Source organism: Coregonus lavaretus (assembly GCF_964263955.1).
Source record: "Coregonus lavaretus genome assembly, chromosome: 31".
Taxonomy (NCBI): Eukaryota; Metazoa; Chordata; class Actinopteri; order Salmoniformes; family Salmonidae; genus Coregonus; species Coregonus lavaretus.
The window spans coordinates 6515074-6526365 of NC_140018.1; the positions used below are offsets into that span (position 1 = coordinate 6515074).

At 45.5% G+C, this 11292-nt stretch overlaps 1 protein-coding gene across 1 annotated transcript in view; it reads right to left on the bottom strand.

Moving 5' to 3' along the window:
- LOC311106512 (sodium/potassium/calcium exchanger 4-like) overlaps positions 1–11016 on the bottom strand; it is a gene marked incomplete at both ends in the record, with an annotated part of 38972 nt that extends 27956 nt beyond the window's left edge. Inside the window, 2 exons of the mRNA XM_084148864.1 lie at positions 7066–7182; positions 10860–11016. Of these exons, the coding sequence (XP_084004990.1) occupies positions 7066–7182; positions 10860–11016 (274 nt within the window). The remainder of the gene's footprint in view (positions 1–7065; positions 7183–10859) is intronic.
- Between the last annotated feature and the right edge of the window lie 276 nt (positions 11017–11292).

The following is an 11292-nucleotide window of genomic DNA, read 5'->3' on the forward strand; positions in this document are numbered from 1 at the left end:
CTAAGGCTGCATGATGCGACTAATGATGACTTGAAAAAAGGATAATGAAAGGCATGAGCTCTGCTTTGTTTCTTGCGCAGGCTGCACACACTTCATCAGTCTCTCATTCACAATTTGACAAGCACTTGATAATGCCTCGAATTTCCCGGCGGCATCCCCTGTGTGCCTTTTGCGGCCAGTGGCCATTGTGCCCTTGGCCCGTAGTGCTGCGTTGTGCCCTTCTCCCTGAGCACCTCTTACTCACATGGCTCTCCATCACGTGATTGGGTCTTTCTCACAGGCTACATGTGAAAACTGACACATTGGGGACGCAACTGCGCGCGTCCTTATCCAATTCCGAGGTGCATATTGAAGATATTGGAAAAACTGTCCACAGCCAACAAGATGAGTAGGCCTAACGAACAGCCAAAGCACTAGCCTATGTCAATCTACTATCCCCCATAGTACAAAAGTTGACCTATTCTATTCTGTGCGAGAAATAAATATTCCAAACATAGTCTGGGACAGTTGTGGGATGCGATAGATCTCAAATTAATACAATCACTAGCATCAAAAAAACTTTTTTTACGCAATGTGGCTGACGCAACAGATCAGAACGTTTAGCTTAAAATGTTGATCAACTATTAGGCTATTTCTTCAAATTATAAGTACAGCAATGAGTAGGCTATAAGCACGAATATGCCATTAGTGGGAAAACACCATTATCAAAAGTGACCGCAAATGCGATCATGCATGTAATGCTTTTATTATAAAAGGTGCATTTTTATGGTGAAAATATCTTCCCCAAACTTGAAACTCACACGCTGCTTATGTATGCCAGTTAGGCTCTACACTCTTTGTAAAGCAGATTAATGTGCTTAATTTTAAATAAGTTATTTGGCCACTTTAGTTGTGATACAAACCTTATCAAAACATATAGGCCTATGGGCTAGGCTACATGAGGTGTGCGACTAAGCTTAGAAAAAGTCACAAAGTGATAATATATCATTCACAAGTGATAGGCTAATATTGTCACCCATCAGACTATTCTTGATTTAATTGTCTTCACATATACTAAATAATATATGTGAAATTTGTTTTGATTTAGAATTGACCATTATCATGCACCTGTATCGAAACAGGGGCAGGGGAAAAAATACATGTAATCTATGCACTTAAATAGCAAATGGAGGACGCTTTTCCCGTGATTCATTTTCATGCCAGCCAGGTAGGCTATACTCCTGTTGTAAAGATAAGCAATGTGCTTAATATTAGGAAAGTTGAGAAATAAATATAGTAGGCCTAGCCTATAGAAAGCTGATGGGATCCTCCTCTTTTTAATAGAGGCCATCACTCTGTTTTCTCATGCAATTGCATAGCCTATAGAAATGTTGTGCAACATGAGCTCATGGGCTCTCATGAAGTGTTTGATTAGATTTTCGATTATATTTGCATTGATGTCAGAGTGATTAGAGGGACAATAGAGTGCTGAGTACCAGGCAGTTAGCAAGTTTGGTAGGCTACTAATGACCATCAGCAGCATCAGAGCTTGGAGAAGCCTAATTACCGTGACTAAACGGTCATGTGGAATTTGACTGCTTTCATGACTCTTGACCGCCGGTGTGGCGGTAATACGGTCACCACAACAGCCCTAGTTGCACCTTTCAAATGTCCATTCACTTATCAGCCATAATCAAACAGAACACACTAACTATGCTGTAATTTAATGCAATTAGTCTGTAATCTGATTGATAGATGTATGCTGAGGCCTTACATAACAAGGCTCAGTATAGGGGTCCGTCTGTCTGTTGTCCCAGACCCATGTCAGGACAGACAGACACACAGACAGACCACTCATCACACTAGCCAGTTCTGATACCATTCTGCCAATGACCAAACCAAATCAATAAGGTCCCCCACAAGAAATGCCATTATTGAAATTCATACCACAGCATTGCAGAATATTACATTCTGATTGGTCAAGAGGGTGTTGATTATTTTCTGAAATACACACTGCAAAACATAATATTCAACTGGAAAAATAAATGATGAAAGTTGCAAGTAACCGATCGCGACTCATTATTTGTAGATAATGACTCATTTGCGTGACCAGATAGACATCATTGGCAGGCATGACGAATGACATCATAGGTAAACAATAATTATGTGACATCATCAATGGAGGCCCACATCATTCAGTCCACTCTCTGGGGAGCTGGTCAAGGTCAGGCTGCACATCTGAGCATGTTGCCGTGGCACCTAGAAACCATGTCAACACTGCAACTCCCACGGTTGGCAGGTGGCAGTTGACGTATCAGTCCAAGCTGTGCCTCCCCATCACATTCCAACCTTCCCTCAACCTCCCCACCACATGGCTGGGTAAACCCACTACACAACAGGCGCACACACACACCGCTTCTGCTCAAGTAGATTGACGACGCACGAGTCACTTCAGACGTGTGAGCGTCGTGTACAGGGCAATAGAGTGCCAGGGCAGGCTAGTTGTAGTGGCGGGAGGGGAAGCAGACTTGTTGGACCAGAAGATTGCTGCTTCAATAACCTAAAGGGGGTACCGCTGTGGAATGTAAGCATTCAGCTGTGTAACGGGCAATAGGTAAAACACAACTCCCCCTAAAGGACCACGCCATGGCCATGCAACAAAAGCTTATAGCGGTGGGGCCTATTCAGAATGCACTTAGTGGCCAATTTAATGCATGACTGAATTACTCGAAACAGCTAATTGAAGTAAAAACCATAAACTCATGAATAATATACAAAGTGTTGAGTCGAACCTCTCAATGGTGAGAGAGAAGGGGACTTGAATTCAAGTACATGAATAAATACAAGTCTGATGTGGGTGTTGGACCATATAGATCTGAGTGAGAGAAGGTGCTGCATGCAGCCTAGTATAGGTCTGATGTGGGCGTTGGACCATATAGATATGAGTGAGAGAAGGTGGCGTTGGACCATATAGATCTGAGTGAGAGAAGGTGGCGTTGGACCATATAGATCTGAGTGAGAGAAGGTGCCGCATGCAGCCTAGTACAGTCGCTCACCCATTCCACTGGGTTCTGTTCATTTAGGGCCTGCAACGTTTTAAAACGTTTTGCAATGGAAAACAGAAATGGCCATTTCCTGTTAGACCCGTTTCAGTCCGCTTTCATCCATTTGGTGCCAAATGAACAGGGCCCTGTATAGTTCTTCCTGTTGGCATGCTGAAGAGAAAGCGGAAGCAAGGTCATGTTCCATTATGTGGTAGCAGTAGCAGCAGCAGAATCCCCTGCTTGTGTAATTCCCCTTTTAAAATGCCTCCTTCTGGTGATTCCCCAGAGTTGACTAACCTGCTTGCCTCGTCACCGAAGGACGGCAAGCAGGGAGGGCTGGCTGGAGAGCAGGGAGGGCTGGCTGGAGAGCAGGGAGGGCTGGCTGGAGAGCAGGGCTGGCTGGCTGGAGAGCAGGGATGGAGGGCTGGCTGGCTGGAGAGCAGGGATGGAGGGCTGGCTGGCTGGAGAGCAGGGATGGAGGGCTGGCTGGCTGGAGAGCAGGGATGGAGGGCTGGCTGGCTGGAGAGCAGGGATGGAGGGCTGGCTGGCTGGAGAGCAGGGATGGAGGGCTGGCTGGCTGGAGAGCAGGGCTGGAGGGCTGGCTGGCTGGAGAGCAGGGCTGGAGGGCTGGCTGGCTGGAGAGCAGGGATGGAGGGCTGGCTGGAGAGCAGGGATAGAGGGCTGGCTGGAGAGCAGGGATAGATGGCTGGAGGGAGAGCAGGGATGGAGGGCTGGCTGGCTGGAGAGCAGGGATGGAGGGCTGGCTGGCTGGAAAGCAGGGAGGGAGGGCTGGAAAGCAGGGAGGGCTGGCTGGAGAGCAGGGAGGGCTGGCTGGAGAGCAGGGATGGAGGGCTGGAGAGCAGGGATGGAGGGCAAGGAGGGCTGGCTGGAGAGCAGGGAGGGCTGGCTGGAGAGCAGGGAGGGCTGGCTGGAGAGCAGGGAGGGCTGGCTGGAGAGCAGGGAGGGCTGGCTGGAGAGCAGGGAGGGCTGGCTGGAGAGCAGGGATGGAGGGCTGGAGAGCAGGGAGGGCTGGCTGGAGAGCAGGGATGGAGGGCTGGAGAGCAGGGAGGGCTGCAGCCACCGGCAGGCTACCGTTTCTAACCGCCACCCGCTCGCTCCACATCTGCACAATCCAGGCACTCACACTCACCCCTTAAATCAATTATCCCAACACTACAGCCGCTAATGTACCGCATTTTCTCCAGCCCTCTCTCCCTCACAGACACGCATATATACACACACACAAACACTGCAGTTTCAAGGCTGCCAGAGCCATGACATTTCAGTTTTGCGGGCAGTGTGACTCACCTTCCCCTCTCCCTCCCACATCACCCCTGCCAAATCACGCAACATATACACACACACACACACACACATCCCTCCACCTCTCTCCCTCCCTCTTGCAGATTAGTGTGATGCAGTATCTAAAACCACTGTAATCCAAACAGTCAGTTGACTGACTAGGTATCGCCCTTTCCCTTCCCAATGCAGTGTCCCGTCCGCGGCTTTAAATTAGCATTAGGGGCCTGAAAGAAATTTAACGGTTTGAAAGAAAACCATTGGAGTAAGTGCCTGTATCAAAGTAGAAGTCAAAAGCAAGTCGTTCACTCGCCAATTTGGTTCACTTCCCCTTATAGGGGCTAATAAAACATTTGAGTTTTGCAATAAAACAGAACTGATTTCACTCAGAATTATTATATGTTGTCAAATTAGCCATAGCTCCAGTTACAGCAGAACTACAGTTCCCATTCATCATTGGGACAGTCAAAGGGGAATTGAGATCTCTAAACACACGTTTTAATTAGATGAGAGGGTAATGATGACTCAAGTGAAGGGTAAAAAAAAAAAAAAAAAAAAAAAAAAAAAAAAGAATACAGAAGCATTCCAGTACATATAATGATCCTGTGAATGAAGTCAAACATCATACATTGTTTTAATTTGCCTGTACTTCATAGTCTAGTGTACCAGCAACATAAATCTTTGCTTTTTTTTTTATAATAATACATTTTTATAACTTCTTTATTTCTAAGAGTGTAATATTGCTAAACGGCCAATAAACCTAATTTACGATAATGGTCATCATCAAGCATCCTCCGCCTCTGATCAACATTAGCACCTCTGGTGAACCCAGGAAAGGACTTTCTCCTACTGAGGTGATGATGATGAAGAGAGAGAAGACCAAAGCAGGAGGAAGATCATCTATGCTTCCCAAACACTGGCCTAATTACACACTGCTTCAGATGTGGTACACACTCAGCATTAAAAAAAGAAAAAGGCCTTGGATAATAATCATTCTCATCCATCCATCCAGTCTACCCTGGTGCCGTCCCCAGTCCAACTCTCCCTGCTCTGTCACAGTGGGCTGAGGGGGAGATGCCAGGATGCTATGTGGGCGTCTCGGTCACACTGAGACGATTTCTGGAAACACAACCAGACTCTCAAATGAGCATGTTTTTATATTATAAAGAGATATGGTCGGCCAGGAGAAGGTAGAACAAAAGAGGGGGGGGGGAATGAATGGTGCAGTCTGTCTGCAGTGGGCAAGAAGGCGTATTAAGGGAATAAAGGTAATCCCCTTCGGGATTAGAAGTAGTACGATTTCCAGCCATTAATCTTGTCAACTGGCACTCGTCTCAAAAGGAACCTACTGCGTTTAAATAAAGTGAACACAAAAAAAAAAAATTAACGCGCTTGACAATATAAATCCAATATACTTTGAGAGTAATACAACAACAAAAATTAACTCTACAAAATACATTTGTAGTGTTAACTCATTCTTTTCATGGAGGCATTGCTTGAATACTTCAACACCGACAAAACGTCCTCTTATAATAACAGGATGCTTCAACCCTCAACACTTCCTCTTATAATAACAGGATGCTTCAACCCTCAACACTTCCTCTTATAATAACAGGATGCTTCAACCCTCAACACTTCCAGTGAGGCCCTCAAAAGATTGTGCTCTATGTGGACAGTAATGAGAAACAGTCAATCTCCATTGAGTCAAACATGGTGTCACAAAGGAGCTATATATAGCCAGCCATTACCTTCCAAAGTGTCGGTTACATTGTGTCACCCTCCGAGTGTTTAAGGGACAACTTCCTATAGTCATATAACATGTTTAGAAGTTCTAATGATCGGAATCACACCAATAATTCACGGTGGAACGGAAGCTTGAGTCTACTCATACATAAATGGTATCCATTTAAATTATATACACAGCTGTCGTTACCGGTGTACTGTTAAATCAATGAGAATTCATGCACACCCGAGCATTCATCACAATTTATCAAGCCAAATGTGGAAAACCCTTTCACCAATGTCAGTGGTTTCTTCTGTGTACTACACAAAATTATAAACTGGGTGGTTCAAGCCCTAAATGCTGATTGGATGACAGCCGTGGTATATCAGACCATATACCACAGCAATGACAAAACTTTAATTTTTACTGCTCTAATTACATTGGTAACCAGTTTATAATAGCAATAAGGCACCTCAGGGGTTTGTGGTATATGGCCAATATACCACGGCTAAGGGCTGTATCCAGGCACTCCACGTTGCGTCGTGCACAAGAACAGCCCTTAGCTGTGGTATATTGGCCATATACCACACGCCCTCTGACCTAATTCTAGATTGGGTTTCTACACCTAGGAGGACCAAGAGTGCTCTAACATAATCAACACCTGAACTTCTAATAGGTATTTTAATGTGCATTGCAATGCAACTGATTTAAATGGATTTGGAGCAACACTAAACAACGCAGACTACAGGTCAATTGACCAGAGGAAAACCTCTGCATTGACCAATAAACCCTGATCAGTGTTTAAATAGAACACTGATCAGTTCCTCTTTTGGGGTTTAGGCTGGGTATCTGTAAAGTACTGCTGATATAAAATACATTTGATTGATTGATTAGTGTGAAAATATAAACACTGATCAGTTTTCAAATAATAAATACAAAACTAAGGCCAATGTCACCCAATAGAAGACCAACCCATTAAGAACAATGACGACAGTCGTTTTCTCCAGTGATGGAGCATACCTGGCTCTGTGCAGTTCTTCGACTCAGTCTCATTGTCGTTGTCGGGTTCATGTCCCATGAGCCTCCTTCCCCAATGTTCGTGCTTCTCGTGTCCGTTCTCCAGGATCATTCCATGCCCTGTAAGAAAGAAAAAGAGGCATCCTTGCTCATCAAAAAACACACGTTACAAAGAGGCTGAGTAAACACTGAACCAGACATAACCAATGTATCTGAAAAAGCTGCTCAAAAATCACTGATGCATTCACAAATCATGTCAACCATCTTAATGTTAATCATTACGATGCTTAACTGATAGATATGCATTTCTACCACAATGGATAATAAATCGTATTGTACGATGGAGTGGATTTAATTACATTTCCCCCTTCCATTCAGGTTTGAATGTTTCAAGGGTTTTTAGTGGGATGAATACAAAATGAGAATGTTTAATTCCTGATTACTGGATGCAAATCACCCATACACAGCCAACTTCTGACGTTTGTGGCTTTTGTTCAGTCATTTCTCAAAGGTTTTCAGGAGCTTTTTAATGAAATTTTAATGAGCAAATAACCCAGATTTGCAGGCTCTCAGTGTTGGACCGCAGTTAGATTATAGGCTCACTGATTTCAACCACCAACAGAAAATGATTACAGTCTTAACCGAATGACTAACTAACCTTTCCCTTTGGATATAGATTTTTGGTCAAGTCATTGAAAAGAACAGAACAGACCAACCAGACTTGAGCTTTGAGGTAAGACAATTAAGATGCGTTACAACGTCTGAATTCAATAGGAGATAAAAGCCTCAGGATGAAACCATGGCAATTGCAAGGCAAAACAAGCTAGGTTACAGAGAAAGAGTCTTAAAAACCCAAACTAATGTGCTGCCTTGAGGCAGAACGCAAAGACATTAGCCAAACAGAGGAGCATCTAGCTACCTTTGACTGCAATATGCTGCAAGAGAGAGAGGGAGAGACGGAGAGGGAGAGAAACAGAGGGCGAAATCATCCTGCAACTCGGTCCAATCAGCTGGCGAGGGAGACGGACCAAGGATGCCTATAAATCTCTGCCACCTTCCTGTGCCACGAGCGGCTCCCGCACGAACACAGCTCCTCTCCGCCTCCCTGCCCTGATGTCCCAGCCACCTCTCCCCCAATCAACATCACCCTACAACACACACACACCTGTCAGACCGGGGCCTGGCCCTAGCTCTGTAACCACTGTCAACCGTACTCTACCTTCTCCATCTCCATCATGGAGACATACACCCTCAAAATGGAGGGTGAGAGACGATGGAGATGCCATCCTTGATAGAACAGAGGGGCATAACCCTTAAGTAGTCCATCACTCAATTCCCATTAATCTGGCCCATTCAGCTTGGCACTACATTTGTCACAGACATAACCAACCCTGGAGTACTCCCATCAGAGTCAGAGAAGGGACAGAGGCATAGTATGCAATGATGAATGCCTGGTTACTAGTCTTATGGTGGTTCAGGAATGAGAGCAGTCAGATGAGGGGGGGGGGGATGAGTACAGGGGAGGTGAGGGATGAGTACAGGGGAGGTGAGGGATGAGTACAGGGGAGGTGAGGGGTTATATTTCTCTCTGATCAAACACCTGCCTCACCTCACAAAAGGTGACGGTCAAACATGTTACATGTCCCATCATGGTTGGCGTTCACACAGCACGCCCTCTTATCAAATACCCCTCTTATGGCCGACAATCACGGCACACACGTCAGCAACCTTGATTAAACGCAAAATAAAGGCAAGCCATTACTGACCAAAGCCTTTACTTTGGTCCCCAGAGAGCCTTTTGGAGATGAGCTTGTCTGCATGATATCATTCCAGAATAATCTTTTAAGCCTCTTGTTGTTTGTAATGTAATTAATAAAAACTCCAATATATCCGTGCACGCTGATATAGGCCTACACAACATAGTGTGGTGATTTATTAGTTTCTGAGTTCAAGGGTCGGAGTGATTGACATCAGATGGACATGTTCTACTACTGGGTAGGAGAGGTGGAGGGCCAGGGTTAAAAGCATTTTGAGAACAAATCAGATTTTGCTCATCCCTTACCTGCGTGATCACCGCAGGCAGAGAGGACGGCCTATGCTAGTCTCCGGCAGCAAATCCCCTATGTACACTACTATTACTCTGAATCCAAACATGTCAGGTGAATATATTAATGTTGAAATTGGAGCGTTACCTGGTGTGTGCTCTCCAAGCTTATTGCGTCCATCCTAAACATGGCTGTCTAAACAAAGTAGGCTGGTTTTGACAGCCATTGGTCATTTGTAATTGATCTCTGGTGAAATCTCCATTTGTGTCAGAACGAGATTAAGGCAGTCTGAGTGACAGAGTGCTTATCAGTGGGACTTGTCAGTCATACATATGATGTTCTGTTCAAAAGCCAACTTACAGGGCTACTTGTCTGTGTGATAAAAATAAATAACAAATGTTTTATTGTCACATACACTGGATAGATGCAGTGAAATCTGTTGTTTTACAGGGTCAGTCTTAGTAGTACGGTGCCCCTGGAGCAAATTAGGGTTAAGTGCCTTGCTCAAGGGCACATATACAGATTTTTCACCTTGACGGCTGGGGTATACCAACATCATCCTAATGTGTGATTACATCATCCTAATGTGTGGGAAAATCTGATTATGTGAGCATGTAAATGTTCACACACGCCTGAGGTGAGTCTTACAACAAGTGCATGGGGGTCCTTTGGTTCTTGGGCATGTCTCTCTCTCACACACACATCATGCATGGTAAGCCATCTGAAACGTACAAGTTTACACAGAGCACACCTCTGAGCAGCTGTGAATTATTTATTAGCCAGAGAGAGAGCACTCCTCCTCATGTTTAGGTAATGTCCCAAATGAGTGTCTAATCTTCTACGGCCTCTGCGTAATCGTATCTCTCCAACTCCTTGCGCAACCAGGGAGCATGATGCTGGAGAGTGATTAAGGTGTTCCAGTGTGCAAAGCCCCGGGCGAGACGCAATGATGCCAGCATTACCACAAGCCTACGCTCACTCGCTCCCTTTCTCTCAACCGCTGGGTGACTGATGATGCGCCTGGCACAGGCACGTTTTGCCGTAGGATGTCAACGCTCAAACCAAATGTCGACCAACAAACACATAAGCAACTTTAAAATATTTGTGGGGTTCCATGATTCATCCGCGGTGATGTAGGCTGCTACATGCTTGTCAATGTGTGTTAGCCACCGTGCCCGCTTCTCTTAGAAACGTGTCGTTGCCGCTGCGCACACTGCGGCATATGGACAGACCGACTCATACTCGAAAACGAGGAAGAGAAATATGATATCAGTGTGATCCATATTGCCGAGAAGGTTTCCTCACAATTAACAGGTACATGAGAGTTCTGTAATAACAGCATGCAGAGGCAAACAGGCCAGGCTACAGCCACTGCGTCGACATTGAGACTAAATGCAGTTTCTCTCGACACTGGTATAAAACATTCGTTACGCTTTTTTCCCTGAATAATTAAGAGTAATAACCCTGCACGCTATCGGTGGTTCCATCTTATCTCTCCATCGGTTTAATGCAGATAAATATCCAGAAATGCTGGGGGGGGGGGGGGGGGGGCACCATAAATGATTTGGACTGAATGCTCCGCTTGCATGTCCTTGAAAATGTATGTTCATGACCGTGGCGAAAGACAATTATCTGTAGACTATGTAGTTAATGGCTTGCTGGTTATAGAGTGCACGATTACACTGCAGAATTCTCAGCTGTTTCGTCCTCCCTGCCCCGCGTTTATCAGCAGTTTCCACCGCTCACACTCACCTGTCTTTGTCAGAAGTGCTGACATGCTCCACGCCATGAAGAGGACACTGCAGAGAAAACACACTTGCACGAAAAGCATCTCTCTCCTCTTGCGAACTTTGAAAATCTTTGCGATTATGGTCTTTTTAGAGACGCTCTTGTTCTCGTCCTGGTCCATGGCTGCAGCTCGGCCAAACGGCGACTTTTCGTTCTTGCCTCACTGCAGACGGGAGAGACCGAAGGAATTGCCCGTTTTCGCAGCTTCACACAGAATAGGCTCGGGACGCCGTCCTCATTTCTTGTGGCCGGAGCGGAGATGGGAAGTGGTGGAGCGGAGATGGGAAGTGGTGGAGCGGACAGTTTGCATGTGCCGCCGAGACAACGCTGTTCAGCTGTTGGATTGCTAGAACAGCGCGTGAAATTTCCGTGCCTGCACAAGAGGCAATGAATGACA